The 26,229-nt window shown below is 41.3% G+C and overlaps 1 protein-coding gene across 1 annotated transcript in view; it reads right to left on the bottom strand.

Moving 5' to 3' along the window:
• Window positions 1-3,982: 3,982 nt before the first annotated feature.
• Window positions 3,983-26,229, bottom strand: part of hcn4 (hyperpolarization activated cyclic nucleotide-gated potassium channel 4) — a 98,796-nt gene continuing 76,549 nt past the window's right edge. The window contains exons 5-8 of the mRNA XM_006628884.3: window positions 24,854-25,000; window positions 23,475-23,715; window positions 16,476-16,640; window positions 3,983-8,052 (exon numbers count right to left, since the gene is read on the bottom strand). Coding sequence (XP_006628947.2) covers window positions 6,545-8,052; window positions 16,476-16,640; window positions 23,475-23,715; window positions 24,854-25,000 — 2,061 coding nt within the window. The 3' untranslated portion in view covers window positions 3,983-6,544. The remainder of the gene's footprint in view (window positions 8,053-16,475; window positions 16,641-23,474; window positions 23,716-24,853; window positions 25,001-26,229) is intronic.

The following is a 26,229-nucleotide window of genomic DNA, read 5'->3' as shown; positions in this document are numbered from 1 at the left end:
CACATGCAAGAAATGAAAACTAGAAGTAATGTTTTGTGTTTCTCTCACACAATTTCTTTTCACCATGATTGGGTTCACTGCCTATTCCCACGGATCCCTGGCACTTTAAGATGGGGAAGGTATTTTCTTTAATATGGAAAGAAATTGTAAACTGATATTGCGGCTTTACTACCGGGATGTATTGTCACAATATACACGTCTTTTGTGCACTAGGTAGTTTTCTTTTTAACTACTGATAATTAATACAGTACATCATCCTGATCTGCATTCACTTTCCTTGATCAAACAGTTCAGATCAGTGAAACACATAACCCTATGCAGTTTTTTATCAACACATACTGACCAAACCAAAGTATTTTACAATTGCTATTGTTGGAAGTACCTCCTATGTAAGATAAGTTTAAAAAAAATGTAGTTTAGGTTCTGTGTTTGTGGGGCCCATTGTCAGGTCTTGTATTGGAATTTTGGCTTAGCTACTAACCTCAATAGAAGATTATACTCAACTGAATTGTTTTCTTTTATTGAATTAAACCACACTTCCGGAATTTCGTAGTAAAGGAGGGGAGATTGAACTTTCCATTTGAACCAGAGTCACCCTCTTCTAAATGGAGTGGTAAAATCTTTGTGTAGCTAAACCTCTGAATTGTTTTCAGGTCTGTATCAGATTTCATGTTGACCCTAAAAGGTTAAAATGAACCTGATATATTGAACTTGGTGCCCAAGCAAAAACCCTGAAAATAGTCTTCAGTATGACCAGAATTAAAATCCTTAGGACACTGTATGAAAACTGAAATGTTTCATCTAATATCCTGTGTTCAATATTTGCAATCAGAAACAGCATCTTCATAAAGCAGAAAAATATTTGAAATAGACAATGTACCATAAAATGAGAATACATCAAATCTGTGTGAGAGTCCTGCAAGCTGCCAGTTAATTGCTGTATGTCTGACCAGATCAGCCCTTCAATACATCAGCGACTCGTTTTGTGTCTGTCTCACGAACATCCTGAACTTTTTGCTGTTTCGATTTTATAAAAGCCCTAAAAAACATGAATTCTTTAAAGTTTAACATTATATTGGCTATTATCCTCATTATGTTTCAGTTGATTCTTGGGGCATCAGCAAAATAATTTTCTTGTAAAACAAACCTTCATATGCAATGTTGATCTGAACATAGAGACTCACATTGATAGACGAACAAGTAGCAAAAATAATAGTACAATTGTGAAGTTTCCCTCATCAACACTGTTGAAGATTCCAGCACAACATGGCTCTGTAATCTTATCATACTTACCATAGTAAACTAGTAAAATATATTTTCAATTTTGAATAATTTTACAATACTTACACCATGCATTTACTCTGCTCTGCGACGGTTTGCCATAGATTATATGATTTTATGTTTTCTATCCTTCACTCTATTGTCACAGTAAGTTTTTAAGATGGCGAGTCTGTTCAGAGACAATGTTGTATTTCAGCAATATTCATTTCTGACCCAGTGGCCAGTGACAGCAACACAGCTGACCAGCAAGACTGTCGTACTCATAGCATTCTACTGCAATATCATTGTCCTAAATGCAACCATGTTACTGAGGCTAATAAGAATGAGAATTAAACATTTAATTTTCATCTTTGAATTATTAACCCATTGGGAAAAATTAACTTCCTGCACCACGCATGGACATGACGATTTTATGGATAGTTAGGGAAATTGGACCCTGATCATTGTACATTTATTTTTACAAAATAAACATATGCAATGATCTTTGACTTATTATTGTGGTAATGGTGGCCTCTTCAAGTTTATGAATCTAAACACTGCTCCAACTTTCTCTATTTTTCTGAAAGTGAAAGTGAACTTAGTACATCTTTAATTTATAATAGCATGAATATAAATTATACAAATTATATCTTAAAAACTACCTGGAAGCCCCTGGAATCATGATTGAATAACCATCATTTGGATGCCTGTTTCTGTGGGGTTTTAGTGTAGAATTGTTCCTTTATTATAACCCACTGGGCACAAATTGTACTGTATCTTACTGGACATTACGGGAGGGATGTGAGGTTTAGCGACTACATTTCTGGCAATGGTCAACAGATGCCAGGCAGACAAAGAGCTGAAATGAGTAGCTCATTGAATTTCTTATTAATTTGTCCAGTTACAAGACAAATTGTAAAAAAGAACTAACAGATGCTGTCTCAACAGTGCCAGCTTTGCTAGTGCTATGGCCACCTCAATGTAGAGGTTTATTCTAGATAATAACACAGAAAACGACCAGGTGCTTTATGAAACCATAATCATCATTGCATCAGAGTCACTAAGTGTACTGTATACAGTGCTATTTTTCTTCTGTACTGGTCCAGTCATTGACCCAATGTTACCAGTCCTATCCTGCTGTGACCTGCCTTTCACCACTAGTTCTTCATGTGACCACCAATATAACTTAGTGGTCTTAGCCTAGCCCCCAGAATACAGAATACAGCTGTCAGAAGCCAACTGGGCATCCACATATGGTGGAACTGTAGGGCTCAACAGCCACAGAGTTAAACTGAGCCTGGCTTTACAGAAGTGCTGTAAGCTGGATTTGAGATAAAACAATAGATTTCAGTTTTTCAGTATTTTTGAACAGCTTGCACAAGCCATTTACACAAATGGCTAAAAGGAACGTTTCTGTGTTAAATATATTTTTATCAAGAGCTTTTTCTCTCATATGGGTGGCTTTTGTCGTGCCACTCAATGATAAGAAGTCATGATACGATGTTCCACTAATGCACCCTTATTGGGTCCTAATGCCATCGAGAACCACTTCCTTAACCTACAAAAACACTTTTATGTGTACAGTAAACAATATGTACTTATTCCAACACATTTTGAAGAAAAAAAAGAAGTGCTTTTAGCATCTCTTCCGTGGTTGGCAGCCATGCGTTAGGTTCTGTATTGCTATATAACACTACCTGAAAGACTCCAAAACCCATTTATCACTGACAGGCTGCAGTCAGGATGGCACATTACTGAGGCCAAGGCTTTACTGAAAAGGTGAGCTTCTGCCTTGTCAAATCAGACTGTAGCTGCAGAGGGCTTGAACGTGAAGGGAGGAGTGCTGTTTGTCAGCTGATGGGTACTTCACGGTACCCACTACAGCAAGGGTGGCATGCCCTCCGTTTCCTCTAGTTTATTAATTAACTGATAGCCCAGAGTACAAAATTAAAGTAATTAATCACAGCGTTTTTTTGTCCCATGCTTACAATAGAATCTCACCCAGATGCAGTTCTGCAAATTGTATAATTTACCCCAGTAGATACCAAATGACCCTACAGCAAAGTCATAGTGCGTGTTTTCTTAATTAGACCACATCTTTATTCAGGTCATCGTGCTAAAGACACAAACCCCTTCCCCACTTTCCTTAAAAGTGAATCTCCATGTGTTCTGCGGCACAGATAACCCTAACCTTTGCAACATGCAAATGAGAGAGAGAATGCTGTCAGATTGAATTTTTTAACACACACCTTTTCTTTTTACAATTCAGTTATGAATAAATACTGGCAAACACTGATTTGCCACAACAGTGTCTTATTCATGCAATCTGACAGGGATATAATCGCATTACTGTACTGCCCAGGATAGTCCTCGAGACCTGGAATGATATTGTTTTTCACAGGAATTAATTTGCAACAGAATACAGCAGGTGTCCTCGTGTGTCCCTTACTAATACTCTAACAACCTGAAAACTGGACACCGTGCACTTTATACCAACCACAAATACTTGCTGGACTTTCAAATAACACTCACTGTTTTGCTGCGATGCTGTTTTCTTGCCTGATTCAGTGCACAGAACTTATCCATAATTATACCTTTTTGAACGGAACGCTATTAGAATGTTGGTGGCAGTGTTCTTGCTCTGGATTCTATATGATTTCTAATAAGCAATGACAGGGGAGTCATTTTCTAATGCCAATCATGCATGTTAACCAACGTGTTCACTGGATATCTATGCATATACTGTATCTCTTAAAATGCCAACTGCCAAGGTTTTATACCCTAAATAAAAAAGCTCTGGGTTTTAAAGTCACATTTTGTTCTGAGAACAAAATAAAACCCACCTTGTTACTGCCACATTTCACGAGCCTTGGATATCAATTTACATGATTGTGAAACCCATGGATACCAAACAGAAAATAATATGTTCTGTTAAAAATAAATTTCAATACCAGCATAAGACACATTGCTGTAGGTGGAGGAAAACATTCATCATTGTAAACTCAACCAAAGTTTTCAGCGCCAGAAATCACTTTTGCATTGACCTGTTGAAACAGACATAGAAACAAGATACTGCAGTACTCAAACATATGGAGTTCGATTGCCACTAAGTTCAATTGTCAGTAATTCATTCTGTGGATCCTGTTTCTTTTCATACTGAAGCTGCTTATTGCATTATAATAACCGTTTTTTCCCTGTGAAAGGTTTAGAGGATTGGTGCCTTTGTGTATTGAGTGGGGATACTACTGTACTTACATCTAAATATACTATAGCTGAAAAATGACAAGGAGTTTGATAACTTCATCTGTTGTGTGATTTCGTATAAAATGCCCCGATAATTACAATATATTAAATGTCCCAATGCAACAAAGCCAACATCTCTGTGGTTTAAATCAACACCAACAGATCTTACTGTGTCACAAGACAGATTCAGGAGGAGAAAATGCTCTAAAACCCACGCTGGAAGAGCACCTCTAAGTAAAATCAGTGTGACTGCACGGCGTGCTTCACTTGGCTCACGCACAAGATCTGGAGGAACATCGGCTGGAGAGTTTCCCTCAGAGGAGACTGTCCCCGCAGTGAACCTTGGGGGATCTGGAAGACACCCAGTCATGCCCCTTGTCCTAACCCTTGCTCTCCATCGAGAGTTCAGGCTGTGAGAGGACCTCTGCAATAAGAGGTCACTGATATGCTGCTTTACACCAGGGGTGTCTGATCCTGGTCCTGGAGGACCAGTGGGTCTATGGGTTTCTTTCTTAGTCGGCTCTACATGAGCTAAACTAGCTGCTTTCTGGATTAACTGGACCAGATTCATAGCTTCTGCCGGCCTTTTCAGGTGCTGCTGCTTTACAGAGACCTTGAAAATTCTCAGACACACCAACCCTCCGGGACCAGGACTGAACGCCTCTGGTTTACAATATGCTGCCATTGAAAGTGAAGCTGGACACGTACACATAGATAGTAGCTGCACACTTTTATCCAGGCTTCCTGCTATTACGCGACACTATGAAAATACCATGGATAGCTATTTAGAAGGGTAGAATGTTGCTGTAAACATCTGGGAAATAAAGCAGACTATTGTACAGTATATGGTCCACCTTACTACCTTATTAGGATGCTACCAAGCTATTTCTTTAAGGATCTCACTTGATCAATGCCAGGAACATGCCTTTGGAGGCTGCTCCAGACCCTATAAACTCTCTTCTCTGCATTATGAAATATCCCCTGTTTCTTTTCCTAATGTATATGTTTCTGAACCTAATTTCCACTTGTCCCTGGGTCTCTGTTGTTGCTGATTTTAAAGATGTAAGATGGGCTGATTTTGTCAAACCCTGTTTGGGATTTTAAATACCTGATTCAAGTTCTCAGTTACTATGCCAGAATGCAGTGTCAAGGTCTGGTGTAGTAAAGCACATTGTTGAAAGCACAGTAAATATGCAGGAGAGCACAGTGAAAGCAAAGTAAACGAGCGTAAGATTTAAAGTCAAACCATGATGGAAGTGCAAAGGTAATTTACCAAGGTAAATTTTCAATTTCTTTGTCTACAGCCTTGACTTGTCCATACAAAAATGGGCAAGCTGATATCTCTCCACAAGCTCTAAGACATGCTACATTTATTTGGAAGACACTGTGAATTTGTAAGGAAACTGTTTCTAAAAACAAGCCTTCAGCTTTATTTTCTTTTCTTTTTCCATATCATATCCTAAAGTCTATAATCCCTAGTTCAGTAACTGCCTACATGGCCTCAAGCCATGTTGGTTGGAGAAGTGCCAGACTCTGTCATCCAGAGGAAATACATGTATTTTTTGGTTTATAAGCCAGAGACAATCGCATGTGGTTGACTAGGTCTTTTAAAAGCAACATTTCTACTGCCCTTGTTCCAGAGATAGTGTCACATGCAGGTTTTAGAGCATCCTTCCCAGCAAGATATTCTGCCGTCTCCCCATGCTTACAGTCGTATCTGGCCTCTGTTGCTGTTTTTGGCATTTTTGGAGTTAAAAAATCATGGCTCTCCTCTAAACAGATTCTTTCACACCCTCCCATCAACGGTCACAGGACAGAAACACTGCTGAGCTCGATTTCCAGAAGACAGAGAGTGTCAAAAAACAAAACAAAAACAATTGAAGCAAAACTAGAGCTCTAAGTCACCCGGTCATACTGTAAAATCACAGTTATACTGGAGAATTAAAATAAATAAATAAAACACAGTGAAGCCTAGAGGAAACAATGTCACATAGGAAGATCAGTGTGCAGTCCAAAGGATGCAGGAGGGTGTGATTAAACCTCACAAATTAGACGGTAATTTGGGCCGGACGGGTTCGAGTTCAGAAGCATACGAGCTGGAGCCCTTCCTAGGAGGGAGGGTGGGGGAGGTCCCTGGGGTTTGAGGTATGGACCCTGAGGACATCTGCCTGGGGAGAGTCATGCGGCCAGGGATGGAGCTACAGGGTTTTCCCAGGAGAGTGGGAGAGGCGAAGGGGGAGAAGCAAGTGACAGACTCCCTGGAGGAGTGTGGAGATGCTCGGCTCATAGCCTGAGCTACCTCTTGGGGCAAGGAGGGGTGTGAGGCCGATATCAGTTTGATTTCCTGGGAGAAGCGGCCCACCGGCAATGCTGTGCCTGCTTTGGACTGGCTCTGGCTAAGGGGCTGGGCTGGGCAAGTAGTCTGTGGAGTGAGGAGGGAGCTGTGGGAACCAGTCACACTCGAGGGGTCACTGTACTGGAAAGTTCTCCCCACCACGGGGCTCTGGACAGTGGGACTTGGTGCCACGGGGGTATAGGAAGGGGAGGCAGTTCCGGAGCTGTGCTGGACCAGAGCTGAAATGGCTGAGCGCTCCTGATGGAGCTGGGCTATGAAGCCGGACTGTAAGCCAGCCAGGCTGTGTTGTGCTAAAGATGACGGGGAGCCCAAGGCTGGCTGGGCAAGCTGGCTCAAGCTGGATGATGGCGAGCTGGATGGAGGGGTGTGGAAGAGGTTTAGTCCACTGGAAGTCCTGCCCCCCCCCGCGAACTGCTGTAAGGACCCCACCTGAGGAGCTCTGGGGGGAGGAGGCTGCAGCTGGCCGAGAAGAAGATTCGGGGAGCCTGTAGCTGACGGGCCAAAATTACTGGCAGCGGCACCACCTGCTGCCCCCTGCTGGAAGAGGCCTGATGGAGGTGTGCTGCAGGGGAAGAGCTGCTGCTGCTGCTGCGGGGGCTGATGGAGCTGAGCAGTGCTGGAGGAAGGCGACCCAGACGTCGGGAACTGACTGAAGGGAAACGTGGAAGAACTGCTGGGTCCCGGCGGCGCGCTGCTGCTGGCGGACGGGGGCTGGCTGGAGCTGGCCGAGGCCGGCGGCTGGGCCTGGGCCTGGAAGGAGGCCAGCGAGGGCGTGTCGGCTCCTGACAGGCGGAGCTGGGAGGGCGTGCTGGAGGGAGAGTCGCCGGCCGAGGCAGCAGTGGTGGGCACCAGGGGGTTGAACCTCTTCAGCTGGCTGGACGGCTCCCTCAGGGACCCCAGCACCGAGACTGGGGGTCGGAAGAGTGTGGCGGGGAGCCGGGGGTGATGGGTCAGGGCGATCGCCACAGACGTGGTGGCAGCAGCCGCCTGCAGGGGGGCCTGGATGAGCGGTGTCCAGATGACCGGTGTGGGCGTGGACACGGGGGGCGGGGCGTTCTGGAGGAGGTGCGCGCAATGAGCCATCTCCCTGTCGTGCTGCACAATCTGCTGGATGATCTCGTTCTCCTGGTAGTTGAAGACACCCGAGTTGAGGTCGTGTTGGACCTTGTGCAACAAGATGGAATTCTTCTTCCCTAGGAGAGAAAACAGGGATATTCAGGTTACAGCAATATCAGTGATTACAGGTTTGCACACAGCTCAGCAAGTGCAACGACATTCATTTCAAAATGTTTTGTGAATACTTTTGTTCATAAAGACCTCCCATACCCTGGTTGAGGACAATATACATTTTTAAGTGTTCCTGTATTAAATAATGGCTGTGCCGAAGAAATGCATGTTAAAAAGAAAATAATCCAAATACATGCAATGCAACCCAGAATTGGATGAAGCAATTAAAAAATGGATGGATATATAATGCATCAAACATGCATTCATCATAAAATCAATGTTGATTTTATTTATAATGTATTTTACCTGTCATATAATTACATTGGAAATACAGACACATTATGTTGCTATAAAAATTAAACTGGATTTTTTTTGTGAGTTTATTTATACAACCACAGCTTACTGACAAAAATATAATCCACTGTGTAACTTCAGAAAGACAAATAACACAACTGAAAAACTATGCTTGCTGGACAGGCTCCGGGTTGCTGAGACCCTGTTATACAGGAGGAATAAGCAGCTTTCTGATAATGGAAAGATGAACAAAGAGTTTGATAATCATCTGATAATAAAACCATTAAGAGGTGCAATATTTTTGCATGTAGAGTGTGCATCTAACTTTTCCCACGTTTGTTCCACCACTACACAACCCTGGAGGATTATGTCAAAACAGGTTTTGACTTGTCAATGGGAAACCTATCAGGAGGTTCAGTGCTTACCCTCAGTATATTTTGACAGTCCTGCTTCACAGCGGTCCAGTTGGCTTTAAAGTAATGTAATCTCCTGCACAGTCTCTCCAAAGCCTGCCAGTCACTGCTTTCACTTTCAAGGAACCACCTGCTGAACTGGAACTGCACTGGAACTACTGGGGAAGGAGTGGTCAAGGACAGGCCACCCTCTGTGTCCCCCAGGTAATGATCCTCATCCCAGCCTATCATGCAAAACTAAACACTGCATCTTGTCTTCCTTTCTTGTGACAACGAGAGCCAGTGACAAATCAAAGACCTCCATATGACTGTTTCAGCTTACATGCAAAGGGCTTAGTTAGAAAGAGCAGATTTCAGAGAATCAGTTTTCACAGTGAACCCTTAATATAATCGCTTAGCTTCATGAAATATTGAAATCCCAGCTCGCCTCTGGTCTGTGGTTGGCTGTCTGTACTAAAACACATTCTTTTAGCCTCCAGATTGTGCTTTGAATATTAAAAGCACAAACCATAGTATTTTAAATCAGGGTGCGGCCGATCTCCAGTCATTTCTTTGATTTCCACTTTACAAACCTAAACAACAAAGGCCTTTCGGCCAAATCAGCTACAGTCTCCTTGAAAATAAAATGGTATTTCTCAAGTGGGTGACAACTCAAGTGCATGTAACCTATTCATTGAATATCTTGGCATAAATCTGAATTTGAAAGAAGGTGGTTTAGTGCTATACTACATAGAATAAAACAATTCGACATAGAATAGTACAATAGCCTGTACAATAATTTTGTCATATAAACAATATTCTGAAAAAGCAGTGCACTACTGTAGTATATAGACCAACTTTGCAATATACATGATTCATTTTTTACTTTTTGTTGGTGTGAAGGTGAGTCTTTCTCAAGTTTTTCAAAATATAATTGCAACAGCATTTAAAGTTCTCCATAGTTAAATACTTCAAACTGCCTGAAAACAGTTTTAATTCTAGAACAAAATGAGACACCATGAGGAATGATGCACATAATTTCATATGGATTTCATATGATATGAACTGTGGGGAAAACAATCTTTCATGAGCTGTGCAGTCTGACTTCCTCCCTGTTTTTGTGACCAGAAGCGTCTGATTCACAGCCTGTCAGGATCCGTTACTGTAGGCTTACGTGGAAGAGGGCAGTTGTCACTAGAGGGTTAATCTGCATGGTTGTTCGGGAGGGAGCAGTGAAGCATTTTATCCATTCTGCTCTTTGAATGTCTCCGACAAGAAGCTCTGGTACAGTCCCAGTCCCAGTGAACAGACTACTTTACTGCCAATTATACCAGTGGGGAAAAACAGACCTCAGCTGTAGGAGGAGAGCATGTCTGTGGACTCCAAAAAATAAACAACCCATCACTGAAGATACATCTTTGTCCTCTTTGATAATACAGTGGACTGCTCTTAAGCTGAAGTGAACTCAGGATGCCCCAGGTCATCTTTGTGTAACCTGTGTCAGCCAGGGTATAGAGAGCAGTGGACTAACCAGTAGCAGTTTCATTACAATAATATCATCCAGCAGAATATTATTTGATTTTTTTGTAATTTCCAGTAACACACTTTTGCCAGGGAGTTCTAAATAAACAAAAACTCTTAATGATAGGCATCTGCTTGAAGTGCAGGACGCAGCCTACAGATCTGGTGTTGTTAAATTGGCATCGGGGATACGTCGTCATCTCCACACGGAGACGCAGTGCAGAGCTGAGAAAGGGCAGCTGGAGCCGTGAATTTGTCAAGTGTCCTAGCTGACTTCCAGAGGTGCCTGGTCTGTTAACAGTATACAGACAGAAAGTGATAGTTCTGCGGACACTTTGTTAGAAATGAACTAAATAGATTGAATTATGAAATACTGGGGAGAGGGAGGTGTAAAATCCCTACATAAAGTAACAAAAAAAACTCTGATGGCTTATATTTTGCAATGTACAGAAAATAATCTAAACGTTTATCTTGTATATATGAGAATGGTGGTATTTTTTAGAATACATCTGTGTTAAAAATAACATTAATATATATTTTTTTACCTGGCATCGATCCCCTGTTTCCATACCGTGGTGCATAAAAACGCACCCAGGAACTTTCATATTTTAAAGTATTTCCATTTTTTTTCAGTAGTAGCATTTTACTAATGCTCTTTCTATAAAGCACAATTTTAAAATGTAAAACAAAGTCAGCTTTTCGACTATAAATGGTTTGGATTTACAGCATGAGTACTTCATACCTTCTAAAAAATAAACGTAACAGTTTATCATTGGGCGCTGGAAACACGTTATACTGACCATCCCACCCAGAAAAGCTCTGTGCCTGACAGGTTTAACACAGAGATAAATATTTCTGTGTAACACGACACATCACAAATGAAATGCACCGTGGCAAAAAAAAAATATCACAATGAGGAAAAACAGCTTTTAGAATATCAACACTTCCGATTGAGAATACAATTACTAGTTTATCAGGTGAGGTGCAGCAGTCCCCAGTTAATTCAAATCAGATTGCGCTGGGTCCATTAAGGCAGTAATTAATTAGCAGAGCAGCGCTATTTGAATGAATTCATTATGCAAGAGGGCTTGAAAAGGTGAAGCCAATGTAGAGGAGAGGAGCTCATGCTTTGCTGAGCACAGGAGGGCTTGTGGCAAAGACACAATGAAGGCAGGAGCTCGGGTGACAGCAGGGGCTTCCCGGCAGTGCCAGCGTCATTTTCGCTTGATGTGGAAGAGCTCACTTTCCCAGGGCTTCCTGTAATCCCTGATGACACAAGCTCTCACAGGAGAAGGTCTGTCTCTAGAAGAACGTGAGGCAGACCGTCTCGCCAGAAGCAGATTCAGCACAGAAGTGAACAGACATCTTCCTTTCTCCAGCAAAATAACAGCAGTTCAGAGCTGCACTTGCAGACCATACGCTCTGTCAAGCAATTAGGCTGGATCTCATTTATTGTGTTAGTTTTCATTTTGTGCAAATGCACAAAAAATTGTAACCCATTATACTTGTTAGAGTTCTGTTTCAAATTGACTTATTTTTTTTTATTTTAACCCTTGAAAAACATCTTGGAATAAGGAGTACATCCAATAAAACAATAATCATCAAATAAATAAATTAGATGATTGTTATTTTTGACATTGAGCTTCACAAAAAAATCAAATTATTTGCTATTACTCAGTGACCTTCTTCCTACAGAAACAAATTAAGTTGTGATCTTCTACTGAAAGTTTAGTCGTTGTGTTTTAAAAGAGCAGTTAATCCAAATTTGTATTTTGTTGTATAAAAAAGTAGCCATTAAGTTTTCTAGATGTGTTGAGAGAAATGATGACAAAAATATCGACAATGAGTCTATTAGATTGGTAGGTAAATGTGATGACCAATTACTGCAACAATTGATATTTGCTGCTCGTGTACAGTATATTGTCAGTCACCATGATTGTGATCAATGTGAATCAGAGATTGCCTGGCTTCGTCTCGTCCAAACTACTCACTTTTCATAACAGTCAGGCGGGTGTCAAAGAGAAAGCACTCCGGGAGGAGTGAGCTGTTAATGCTCACAAGATACTGTGTGTATATAGTGAAAAAGAATTTTGTGCTGTGAGAAAAGAACAACAGGCCTTGTTCTCATAATTATCATTAGCCTTGGTAAGTAGCTGGCTGATAGCTGCAATGGCTCATGACTCTCTTTTAGCAGGTAGCAGACATTCCATTTTGAAACTAATGCAAACAATTGCAACCACCTAAGAAAACATTTTGTAGATGTTTTTCTGCTGGAATATCTGCTATTGTTTTGGCTTTCTCTTATATGACTAAATTGGTGTGGCTCTCACTGTATAATAAGGGAAACAATGCTGTATTAAATTTGAGCTACCCCTGTACATTCAGAACTGTATTCTGTCCTGTGCTCCTGTATGCATACAATAAAGATCTGCTTTCCTGCTCACCTGAAGAACCTAATCATCGAGTGATTTCTACAATAGTAACTCGTGACAGTGTCTACACGTCTAGACTTTGGCACAAAACAAAGCAGCAGAGTAATGTTCCTTCCTGGCTCTTGAGAGTGATTCCAAACGATATTTAAATGTATAAAAGTTGACTTTACATATAGCAGGTCATGATGTGAAGCAGTGTAGATGTTAAACTAACCTCTGTCAAATTTATGACTAATGCTTGCTTATCACTGTCCTGCACACTGATTGATCAGAGTGTCAAGCCTATATCTGTGAGATATCTGCATTTTCACCTTCACAAAATGTGCTGGGGAACACTACATGTTCATGTTTTCTGTGTCAAAAAGTTCTAGTGTCTTTTGAATTTGTTTCCACCTATAATCTCATATTCTGTTCATTGCACTTAATTTAAAGTGGAATTTACTAGAGACCTTTTAAACACTGTATCACTGCACACAGACAGCAACTTGGCTATCAGTTTGTGGTCAAGATTTTAAAGAGACATTATTCCATTAAGGAAGAGCCCTGATCATTTTTTAAAGAAAACAGTCGGCCTATTTAAGTCACTCCGAGCTCATCTGAAACAGACCTCAGAAGATTCTGTGAAGATACTGTGGGCCAGGGCTTCAGAGGCTTGTGGTACAGAGCAGAGGGGAGTGTAGCTGCATTTAAACAGCAAAAAGCTGTGGGTTCCTAAGACATTGCAGTGCTTAGCTCAAAAGTCTTGTCATTGGACATTGGAAATACATTTGGGGATAAATATTTTGGCAGCGCTTTCTTCAGTACAAACCATAGATTTCAAGGGTGTTCTACAGCCTTGGATCTACAGTTTAGATACAGTCTCTCTTTGGCTGAGGTTAGGCTGCAGAAATGGACACAAACCGTGGTGGAGCTCTGATTTGCCAAATATCTCTGCCCTGCCTTGCATGGTTCAGTTGTATCCTAAAGGAACATTAACCTGGAAATCCTCCATATAAATTTACATTTCTCCCATGGCTATTTTCTACATTTTGAACTCATTTAATTTGTTCTCAATAACTCCCCTATGGTTTTAAAAGAAACCATAAGATAGCTTAGTGCTAACGGGATAAATGAGTGAAAAGTACAGGATGATTTACCATGCTTTAGATGTTCTGAAGGCATCAGAGGGAGCTGTTTCTGTCAAATTCACTACGCTTTGCTGAATTTGCTTTTTTAATCACCATATTGGGAGAAACCAACAGCCTAACAAAATGTGTCTCAGTGGATGTCTGTGACTGTTCTGTTAGATCAATGGAGTGTGTAGTATAAACTCCAGTATAAACTATAAAGTTCTGTTAAATACAAATTCCAGTTTGTGTTAAGTGCTGAAGCAAATTGTGCGGCACTGAAGTTCAGGGACTACAAATTATACTTTATTAATGTAGATAATGTAGATATTAACCAATCTTTTGCAAGAATTCAAAACACTTCAAAAGCGAGTTTGCTTTCCTGTGTCCCTAGGTCCTTACATCAATTGTTGATCTTGAAGTCCTCTGGAATAGTTAGATCAATGCCATTCAGAACTTCAAAAATGCGAATAAAGACTCAGTTTCAGTTTCCTTGATCTGTCTTAATTTGGCATTTCCTTCAGGTCAGCAATTAGTCTGGTCCCTTTTATTTGTACTGCCTCTAGAGCAGCTATTTCTGTCTTAGAGCATGGGGACCTGAGATGGACCCAGTTTTACAAAAGAATAACTAGAATGTACAATAGTTGACTATTGATCCAGTGATTTAAATTACCCCCATTCAATTATCCATTCACACCCTGAACTATTTATCCCTTCACCACACTGACTGGATGAAGAAAGTTAAAGTTAAATCTCAAGGCAACATAAACTAATAAGCCTTTCTATTGCAGAAGGCTGGAAAAGAACCTTTTTGGTCTTGAACAAAGCGTCTATGAGGGAACCTGATACTTTCATTCAAAATTCTTGTAGTCATAGAAAAAATCGAAAAAATCAACTCAGCAGATGTCCTCTGCGTTTAAAACTGAGCACAGAAGGCATTTCTGTACACAAAAGATTGTGGGATACCCCCAAGGATATTGTTGAAGTCAATACCCTGGTTTCTTTTAGGAAAAGGTAGGATAAGATTCTTTAAATTATTCACTACTACTAAATAGGTTACAGTGGCCGTTTGGCCTCTCATTTGTAACAATTCTTATGTTGTAACCTTGCCTTTTCTATCTCAGTATCAGAATGATAAACATACTGTATTAGCATGTTAGAAGGGCAGTCTCATCACCTCACTGGTTTCTGTGGTGCTGTTTTTGGTCAAGAAATAAGAAAGCATCAGCAATACTCGAACTAGTCAGATAAATAAAAGGGTATGAATTAAAGTTTGATTTGTTCATTGACTATGCATCTTAAACTATTGTATTTTATCCTAATGTCACACAAAAATCTATTTACCTGAGATGCTAAGTGGCCAGATATATTATGAAAATCTTGCCTCTCTCCTATTTTTGGAGATGGATTCTGAATGACATTTGAAGTGTTTAGTCACATTCTGCACAAGGGGACCGCAGAACAAGCAAGCCATTTTTTGTAGATATGCCCCTCCAGCACAATTTGAATCTAACTCTGAATGAATTTATCCCCGGACCATGTAGGGTTTTCAAACAGCGAGCCATGGAACTAATATGCTTCAAAACAGATGGAAAATGCTGCCCAGGAGGCTACATTCATTGGAAGTCTTTGACATTTTCTATCCACAAAAGAATAACTTGCTCTCACTTGTGAAAGCAGTGTGACTGGCAGGATCAGGAAAAAAATCCATTTATAGCACTTTTACAAGCTGTGGGCTCTTTAGTAAGAAAGACATTGAATCCTGGATATTTCAAGCTTTTTGTCTTATTTTGAGCGCTGTAAATTTAAACAAAAAAGTGAACTAAACTCTTTGGGATGGCTCTTACATCATGTCAAACTAGACTTAAATAAAAGATCCTTTAGATATACAGTATATACAATACAGTATGATGGAAATGAAGCCCTCTGCAGTAACAGGTGTATCCGCTGCACTGCATTTAACTTCATCTTGTACTGTACAGACTGTCATTCAAACTTCCCGGTAGAAACCCGTACAGCACGCAACTACCCACAAGCCACCGCGGCGTACCGCAGTACGTGATTGGCTGGCAAAAATGACCGACAGGGGCACTCATGGTGCATTGGTCGGTAGTGAAAAGATTTAATCATTTAATCTCTTTACTGTGCAGATTTTAATCCACTTAGTATTGAGTATTTATATGGAATTTTACAACTAAAGGGAAATCTTAGCAGCTGAGCATAAAAAGAAGAGGAGCATAACGTATCTGAAGGTCATAAACGATATTAAATAAGGAACATAAACGTATTATGTGAATAATTTTTGTGAATTGGACGAACCTCGGGGGATAAATACTTATCCTTTAAGAGAAGCATCTGGAGAAATCCGTGGCCGTCTGACATCAGTAAGTGATCCTTTAAAAGAACTAATAGTTTGAAAAGCGAGCAACAGCGGTGTCCTCTTCAATAAGTCAGGGACTTATAATGGGTCTGGGACCCGGCGAGTCTGGGACTCGTGAAACGAACATACAGTATAAGTGGACTAGAGCAGTGACCACTGCTCGCATTGCAGCGTGCACATCTAAAGACCTGAACACCTGGTGTTCAATCAGGCACTGCTACTACAGTCACACGCAGGAGGGCCCATCAGCCCACCAGTCCTTACCAATGCGGTCAAGTCTGTCCAGGGCCACAGTCTCGAAGGCTCTCCTCATCATGGGGTACTCCTCCAGGACCTCGTTGAAGTTATCCACGGACAGCGAGTAGAGCCGGCAGTAGGTGTCCGCTCGGACGCTGGCTGTCCTTCTGCCTCGGGTCAGCAAGCAGATTTCTGCACAGAGCAACAAAGATTTCACCTGGGGCCTCTCTCCAAACACTCAGCTGTCTGCGCTGTAAACCAGATTCTTTTTAATATTCATTTCCAAAACCAAACAGAGAAATCAATGATTTTGTCACACAAATTATAACTGCCTCACTGGTTACTGAATATTAATATTCAATAGCACAACATGCCAAGAAATCACAGATCTCTCAACTCCCAGCATGGGGCAGTGATTTGGAGACTGATATTACACAGTCAGCAAGTCAAGATCTTGCAGCACCTGGTAGCTGGCAGACTCATTTACATGCAAAGATAACATCTTAAAGTTGCATCTTTCTGCCACTGGAGACTCTGCGACTAGACTTTGGTAACCGTAGTATCACTCACAGCAAGATCACCTAAAGGCAGTTTTGATTAAGCCCTGTGTCTAACGGTGTAAGCAAAATGAAGGCAATTTGTGACATAAACAGTAAAGGATATCACTCATATAAGACTAATGTCTAGTAAGAGTTGCTCATAGGCAGCCAGACCACATGTGCAAAGCCAGATCAGAGCTATAACGCTTCATTAAACAAGCAGCAGAGCGGCACACTGGCACAGGAACAGCTACTGTGCTCCACTTCAGTAATGGGTACAACACACTGTGGAAATTGCTGTTTTGGCTGAGGTACTGCTGTGCACCTCACATGTGGAGAATACAAAGAGAAACGGACAGCTAAGGTTTTTGAGCAGCTGGGGTCTTCAACTTCCACATTTTTTAAATTATCGGTGACTACAGTGTTTGCTTTTTATGAAAACACCAAGTGTTAATCCGCTGTCCTGATTGCTAAGTGTAAAACAGCGCAAACATCTTTTCAAACATGAGTGGCGCCATGATGCCTACTGCATGACAAAGCCTCTAATACAGACAGCAGTCACTGGTCTGCAGGAGTCAACCTCTCAACCCCACCAGTGCCACTCAGCAAACCAAACCTGCACTGCTGTACTTGTCGAGACTAGTTTTCCAAACCTTATGGATACCACCTCAATCCATGAAATTTGTATTGAATATAATCTGGATGCACAGTTTTTTTAAGATTTGTGAACAGTACAGCAATGTGTATAGCTGTCATTTTTGTCATGCCAGGTGTAAGAGGATATCAACAATGTCTGACCAATCAAAGCCCTTGTTGGGCCAATAGAACAATCACTGACTACAGATGGCTAATTATCGTACTCATCGAACTCAGCTGGCCAATCATTGCACACTCTGAGTTTAGCTGGCCACTCAGAACACATGAGTGGGTACTTGCCCATGGACCCCATCCATTGTTAACTCGACCAAATGTCTTCAGTCATTAAATATGTTTGGCTTTTGAAATTCTACCATGATGTCAATAAACATACCATACAGATGTGATTATTTTATCTCTGTATTGCGGTACATAATTCTGGTTATGCCATGGGATGCCATGTTTAGTTTTTGTTTTAGTTGAGCTTGAGAAAAAATACCGCAGACAAAAAACTGGATCCTCTGTGAAGCAAGCACTGTCTCCGCATGTGATATTTCCTTGGATGTTTCCATGTTTTCAACAGAGCTCTGAGCGTCAGTCATATAATTCTTGTTAGGAAGAGTGCACACTCTTTGCACTAGATCACAATCACATCAGATACACTGAAAAAATGTATGAGCTGCCAAAGTCAGTTTTGTGAGTCATACCAAGATGACTCACAACATAATATATGAATATATGACATCAGAAATAAGCTTATTATATAACAATATAGATGATATATAAGCTGTGCCAGCTTTATCTACTTTGTACAAAATTACACAGCCTTTTGCAGCTGGATAAAGCATTTTTGCAGAATGGAACAGGAGTGTTCAAAAGTGAAATTTGAGATCTAAAGAAGAGTTTTTTTTTTCACAACGAATGGGTCATACTAATTTGCTCCCGTGAATCGTTTCACCAGAACAGACAAACTAGCAAAGAATTTCTGAAAAGCATCGCAGAACAACAATGCTTTTATTGATATCTTGTCAGTACAGCTGCTGTAACTTTAAAACCATAAATGCGTATTTGCATTATATATAATATACATGAATGACCCAAGTTTATGATACATAAAAATGTATAAAACACATCAAATATACAGTATACATAATAAGCATTATATTTCTTAATATAAGCCTATCTATAATAATATGATATGATAGCAATATAAAAGAAGTCACATCATACTGTTTCTTTCAAGTCCAAAACAGAGTGACAACACCGGGACGTGTGTGATTTGTGGTGTGGGTGTCCTCTGGCTCAGAGCAGAACAATGAGCTGCCTGTCCAGGGCTGATTAACACCCTGACATCCTCAGTCTTGTCACTTCACATCGCCGTCCCCGGGGGCAGCCAGCAGCGTTAATGTGAACCAGGCCTCACCTTTTCATGTCAGTGCTGGAGAACTCCTTTTTCAAAGCCGCTGCACGAGCAGATTGTAAGAATACAAACTGTTTGTGCTCTCCTTTGGCCAGACCCTGCATCAGTTCCACGGCTGGAGTGGCGTGTGAGGCCGACTTGTGACAGTTCAAAAAAGCACCATGTGGTCATTTTTAATATGACTAATTATGCAGCGTTAACCAATTAAACTGCTTGAGAGTGATGTTATCTAAGGCTTCTGTGGGCACGCAGGTTTACGGGGTTTGATCACACTACAAAGGTGCTGTGGCTCAGTGAAGAACAGTGAAAGACAGGAAATAAGCTACAGTATGAAGATGCTGCCGGTATCAATGTTCCAATACGAAGACCCTAGAGAGCATTCAAAGATCATTCCTCCACTGTCCATAAACTCCAGCAGCGCCGGCTGACCCAGTCACTTTCTAGGAGGAAAACAAGCTGGAAAGGCTGCCTTGTGTTCCTAGGTTCCACATGTAGGGAAGCTCTTGCAATGCAGTCCTAGGTAAAGGCATGAGAAGTAACCAGAAGTGCATTTATTTCACCTGGATAATTAGATTTCTACAAGGTAATTCATCCGACATCCTCATACAGTAAAGCTTTCTCCTGAATATACAGTAACTGAGCAGTTACTGTGTATTCCACTTCGTGGACAGAACTGCACTGGAAGAGCTCCTTGGAGAACTGTGCCTCTGTTGTGAGTGGTGATGTGGCACCAGTTCCCCAGTGAGCAGAGTTGCTGCGGCATAGGAGGTGTTGTCCTTGGAATGAGATATTTAACCGAGACTCAAACGTATTAACATTGAAGATCCTACAGCATTATTTTTAAGAGTATGGGTGTTAACCCCAGAGTCCTGGCTCAATTCCCAACTGGGCTCGTACAACCTGGGGCCCCTCAAGTTCCCCTCTATGCCATTTCCCAATCTCAAGAAAGAAAACAACTGCCAGATGCAAAACAGTGCTTAATGGGAACAATAAAAAAATGTGATATACTGTAGAATAAACAGAAATGTTAATTTTCTTTTTATGTATTCCAGGCCACTGTGTAAGTCAGTGCATCACTGTAATTAAACTGACAGTAAATGTTCAGTTTATGTATAACGCACAAAGCTAATTATTCATTAGCCTCATTATTATTGAAAGAAGAAATTATTGGTGTCAGTCCTGGAGATCATGGCTCTTGATGTTAGCTGGTCAGTGTAATTTTAAAGCCTTGTAGCACTGTGTATTAAGACAGATTCATCCCTGATGCACTCCAGAATGTGAATTTTAGAAAACAAAGAATCATTAAAACTATTATAATGAAGGGTTTATTATAAAGATTATTATAATGCAGGGTCTAATGCATAATTAACAGTACTTTGTTTCCACTTGACTGCAAGAGCTTCAATTCCCATTTCTGAAGTGTGGGCAGGGTTTCTGTGTTGGAGTGAATTTTTCCAGTTCATTTTCTAAATTTCTTTTTTCCACCAAATATTTCCAAAAACAGGGGCTGTCTGATCCTTGTCCTGAAGTGCCGGAGCGTCTGCATGTTCTTTAGGTCTCTGTTAAGCCAGTGAAGAGTGATTTAGATTGTTAGGAGCTGTTTTGGAAGGAAAACCTGTAGACACCCTGACCCTCTGGGACTCGAATAGGACACACCTGTGCTAAACTGTTCTTTCACCCGGGATTCGAGTGCTTTTGGCTTTTACCATGTGCAAATATGACGTGTTGACAGAGTCATATTGGTTCACTATGCATCTAATAATAGTAAGTGGGGAGGAGAACAGAGTAATGTTGCAAATTAATAGATGAGGATTGTTAGGGGGCTATGACTAGTAAAGGCCAGAGGAAAAATGTGTCCAGGATACCACAGTCACACACCTACTCCTTTCAAGAATCATACTGGGATTTTTAATGTCCACAGAGGACCTCAGTTTTGCATCTCATCTGAATGACTGCATCTTTTTTGCAGTCTAGCGTCCGCATCACTATACTGCGGCATTAGGACCCACACAGACCGCAGGGTGAGCACCTCCTGCTGGCCCCACTAACACCTCTTCCAGCAGCAACCTTAACTTTCCCAGGAGATCTCCCATCCAGGTACTGACCAGGACTGACCAGGCTCACACCTGCTAAACTCCAGTGGGCTGCCAGCTGGAAGTTGGAGGGTGATATATACAGTGTAGGTGATATATATTTATTTGAGCAAGACCAGATTTTCCTTGTTTCTTTCTTTAATGCATCCACACAGTTTCTGGAAGAGGTAACAGGAGCCTGTAGTGAACAAGAGAGTGCCAGCAGCTGCTGATCATGTGAGCAACACGCACTGGGAATCAGCCAGAGAGCCTGTTTATAGAGGCCTGGCCAGGATGAAGAGCGATGGAAAACTAAAGGCTCCCCCTCTCACTTGTCTTTATAGACTGAGACAGTTTCACGCAGACAGTACCTGCCTAAATGAAGTTTGTTTCTTTAACTTGTGAATATGGATGCAATCTGTTTTTGTAGCTTCTTGCAATAATGACCAGTGGAGTCTGCAATTTTCCTTGTCCTTGTCTCCTCCATGTTTTTCAATTAATTCTGATATACAATATCTAGACCTCCCTAGAGTAGCAGAAACGATGGTTTCAGGCATTACCTGTGAGGACTTTAAAATGGGCCCCTTTCTCTCCCTGCTCGTTTACTTCCATAGGTACTGTATGTACAGTATATAATATTTATTAACGAGACAAAGGAAAATAGAAATTTGAAAGACGTAAGATGAACATTTTGAGACATAACAGAGCACAGGTGCCCCATATTCTTTTTCTTGTTGCGTTGTTTTACTCAGGTACTCAATTTGTTTGAACATAATAAAGGCTGAACATAGCTGTGAAAATTGTATCTGACATTCACAGAAATTAATTTCATGAATGACTAACTCGTGTTTGGTAGAGAATTCCCCACAGGTATTGTGTTTTTTCTCTAATTGAAGTGCAGGAGTGCCAGGAACTGCTCCTCATACAAACAGAATGTTAAAGCTTTCTGTATAGAAAGTGCTGGAAACTATTTACAGTATAAATAAAGTAATTAAAAATCTATATGGACATAGCATTTGCAGTTTTGGAATTACACATTTCCATCTCAAACTGGGAGTGTATGTAAAATATACACATTTCAAACATTGCCTGTTCTTCTCAGAAAACCCTTCTGTCTCTTATGTGAAATGTACTGGTATCCTGACAAAACTGTCAGTTCAACTGACTGGTGGACTGACCTTCAAGGTTTATCTGGACCAAAGTCTACCAGCTTGGTGCCTAAACTTTCTGAGATATTCTCCAGGTTACTTCTGCTTTCAAGTTAAAGAAAATGGAATACAATTCTCAGACAATATGACTACTTGTTTGTGTGAAGGAATCTGAATTTGCTAGAAATTATTTCAACAGCTTCAGATAAACCTGTGACTTAGGGAGAGAAAGTGTGGTATTGATTTGATATTGACTCTCCTGGTTGAGGAAATGACTGTGTGGTCACCTCAGCAAGGGTGGAGAGAGGAGTGATGTAAGGCAAAGCACTCTGGGATAGCTGAGCAGGACACCTGTGCTTGTACTTGTACCTTGTACCTGTATTTGTACACCTTAATCAGGTGAGGTTAAAGCTTTGGCTTCCATTTATTCTAATAGTACTAAAGGCATCCTCATTTGGAAAAATTGAATGCTATACCCTCATTTTAAAACTGCAGTATACCCCAAGGAGTGGCTGTTCCACATTTTAACAAGTGGTCCAAAGTCTGTTATGGAAATTGGCTGAAACCACCTTCCAGGAAGACGCCAGGAACCTCATGCCACAGAGTTACGAAAGGGAGCCTCAGCTCTTCACTGTTTTCAATTTAAGAGAATGTACTGTAGGCGCTTCCCCTTCTTTTAAATTGATGTCAAAGGTGCTCATGATGCTGTTATCTCAGACAGAACCATCTTGGAAGGGACACTGACAAAGGCCAAGTGTGAGCTGCACTGTAGGATGGTAGTGTTTCTTTTCAACATTTATGCTGCTCTTGGTAGGGATTCAATGGTCAGTCTCTGGATATGTCTCCGCACTCCAGGGAGTGTAAAAATATGGGTGATGTATAATATTGCTCAAGCAAAGGTTAATAAAGAAATTCTGTCTGCCCACTCTTTAACCAGACCAAGTTACCTAACAAGTTCCTGACATCTGACTGCCAGAATGCGCAGGGGGAGAATAATGTCACAAAACCAATTGGCTAAAGTGATATAATCTGAAGCTGTGGAGGTTTCCCTCCATTGATATTTATAAGAAATATACATAGTTCACAGAACTGACTCTGCAGAGCCTCTGCTTTCAGTGAGGAAACATCAACCAGCCTGTGGGGAGTGAAGGAACATTATTCATGCGCCCTGTGTCTCTGTGCAGAAGAACTGGCCCAGCAGGCCCTCTTACCTCCGAAGTACGAGCCGTCGGACAGCTTGGTCTCCTTGTTGCCCTTCGTCAGCACGCTCACCACCCCGTGCTGGATGAAGTACATCTTTTTGCCAATGGTGCCTTCGCGGATGATGTAATCGCCGGGCTGGAACACTTCGAAATGCAGCTTCGTCAGCATGGAGGTGACAAAATTCGGGTCGGCGTTGGCAAACAGAGGCATGGATGCCACAAGTTTCCGGCAGTTAAAATTAATGATTTCCTGCAAAGAAAGTCACCAAAGAAAGGGTCCTGCTGTTAACGTGTGTAGGGTGGTCACATCCCTATTGTCTTCGAGATGGTTTGTCGTTATATTGTTCCAGTATGTTTGGAACAATCACAGAGGCCTTAGAAAAGTTTTAAAAAGCCAAATTTAATTTCCCTATAGAAACAAGTCATACAGTACGTTTGTTTCAAAATACTTTTTCTAAACCTTTCAGTGATTTTATCTTGGTTAAATAAATCTATCCATGTCTGTACTATCTGTCCTTGTCTTACTTCAGCCTGTTATGGCATCACCATGATTTGAAGTAAGCTTTTACAAAGGAGAAGTTGAAAAGTTTTCACTTTGATAATAATGGCAAAATAATAGTAAAGTACGATGCTGAGAGCAGGCTGACTGGTTTTGCTCCAACGGATGTTACTGAATAATAGCACAATCAAATTGTTTTCGTCTGGGGAGTTAACAATGGGCTTTAAATAAAGTTCACTTTAAATTGAATTCAATAACCAGGATAAGCGCAGCTCAGTTGAATTGACATCCCGACATCTAAAAAGTGACTGCATGAGGAGTTCTCTTCTCCACTCCTTTAGAGTGAGTTTGCTTACAAAAGTGCCAAGAATGCACTTCTCTGGCCAGGGGTTATTCTGCCACGTACTGTTCTAATCGGTTCAATACCTTTGCACATATGCTGTATACTACTGGTTTGATCCAGAAAAGAAACTTACAAATAAATTCAGGAAATTTAAAAGGAACTAATCTAAAACTCCAGAACATTGATGTGTGCATGGGGCCAGTTTGTTCTAGGAATATGAAATACTGCCAATTCTGTTTTTGCCAGCATGAGACTGATTTTGCCAAAAAAAATAAATGGAAATGACCATGTGTTTAAAGACCATGTGTTTAAAGCATGTACAATTTGTAGCCAAGTCACTTATTTGTAACTATTTTTAAATGTATTGAGTTTACCACTTATTATAATCAGCGATTAAATTAGTTATCCATTACTGACTTTTTAAAAACTGTTTCCACAGATGTATTTAGACCAGTGGCCAAAGCTCTCTCCAGGAATCCTAATAATTGCACACACTCCAAGGTCAGTACTCTGGGAAATCCAGCTGCTAGAAACTGATTGCCTTACCTCTCGCAGCGGCTCGCTGAGCTCTCCCAGGATGCTCTCCTCGTCGAACATCTTGCCCTGGTAGCGATGCTCGTAGTAGTCATGGATCCGCTGGCGCATGTCGGCGGGGAGCTTGTGGAAAGACATGTACTGCTCCACCTGCTTGTACTGAAAAGACAGATAAGGAGCGCCGCCGTCAACATTATACAGACATCCATCATGAGGATGACAATTATGAATCGCAGTTTGTTGTCGAAGCTGCAGCAATTGCAAGCACGGCCACTGTACTTCATTAGCTAACATCTGTGTTTAATTCTGAATGTATGAGCCAGGATCCACAACCCGCCACTGGGTGATACTCTCTTCTCTGGACTGGAAATGTCGTGCTCATGCTGCGGAGCTGATAAGGAGAAACCTGCTGTCAGAGGTGCTGTGTTTCAGGTGAGATGTTACACTGAGATCCTGACGAGGTGCAGTTTTAAAGCCTTAATGGCTCTCTTTGTAAGAAGAAGGGTGGTACAACCCAGAGAGAGCCCCCAGGGACCTGGCTGCCCCTGAGTGAGAGCACTGGCAGCTCCCCAGGGCCAGGAGCCCCCTGCACGGGCGGAGCAACGGGAATTCGCATCCCTGAGAATCCCACATCCCTCCACTAATGTTAGGCAAGTTTGTGTCTCTCTCTGCTGTCTCACTCAGGGTACAATCGATTAGTCATTGCTGGTAAACCACACGAGGGTGAGCTTTGAAAACCCAGAGAAAGGGGAAAGTGATGAACTCATGCTGCCTGTGTCACTTCTGTTCTGTTGCCTCATCTCACAGCGCGGCACTACCTTGAACTACGCTGCAGCAGCCTCAAGTTCTGCCTGTTCTGCCTGAGGGCTTTATCCTTTATTTTATTTTTTGTTTCCTGTTATCGCGTCAGCTTCTGTGCAGGCATTATGTGCACAGCAGAGCCTCCTTTTTGGAAACAGCATTTTGACAGTTCGTTGTTGAAACAGATCTGGTGTTCTTCTCACATGTGAGCTGATTGCCACATGTACAGCATGTGTTTGAGCAGGCAGGTCAATGGTTTGGAACTGAGCTTTCCAAAAACATTACACAAGCCTTATGAATATGGCATACTAAAGTATATGTGGAAACATTGGGAAATGCTCAAACTATGTCAATAATAAGTTTCCCATACTAATCAGTACTGTCACAAGCAGCAGGAATGGGTAATTTTCACACTGCATACTGGCCACCTTGTCTTCTGTCAAGGTGCAGTTCTCATGTTGAAGCCAGGGGTATTTCAAAAAGGTTCCTAATCTACAATTATTCCACAGAGTCTAAAGAACTACTCCATTAAACATTTTGTGCTTCTAATGTTAAGGCACCTGACTATTTTTGTAGATGTGATGACC

This window comes from Lepisosteus oculatus, chromosome 5, assembly GCF_040954835.1.
Source record: "Lepisosteus oculatus isolate fLepOcu1 chromosome 5, fLepOcu1.hap2, whole genome shotgun sequence".
NCBI classification, from domain to species: Eukaryota; Metazoa; Chordata; class Actinopteri; order Semionotiformes; family Lepisosteidae; genus Lepisosteus; species Lepisosteus oculatus.
Note: the sequence above shows the minus strand (reverse complement) of the source record. Positions and strands in the feature narration are given on the sequence as shown.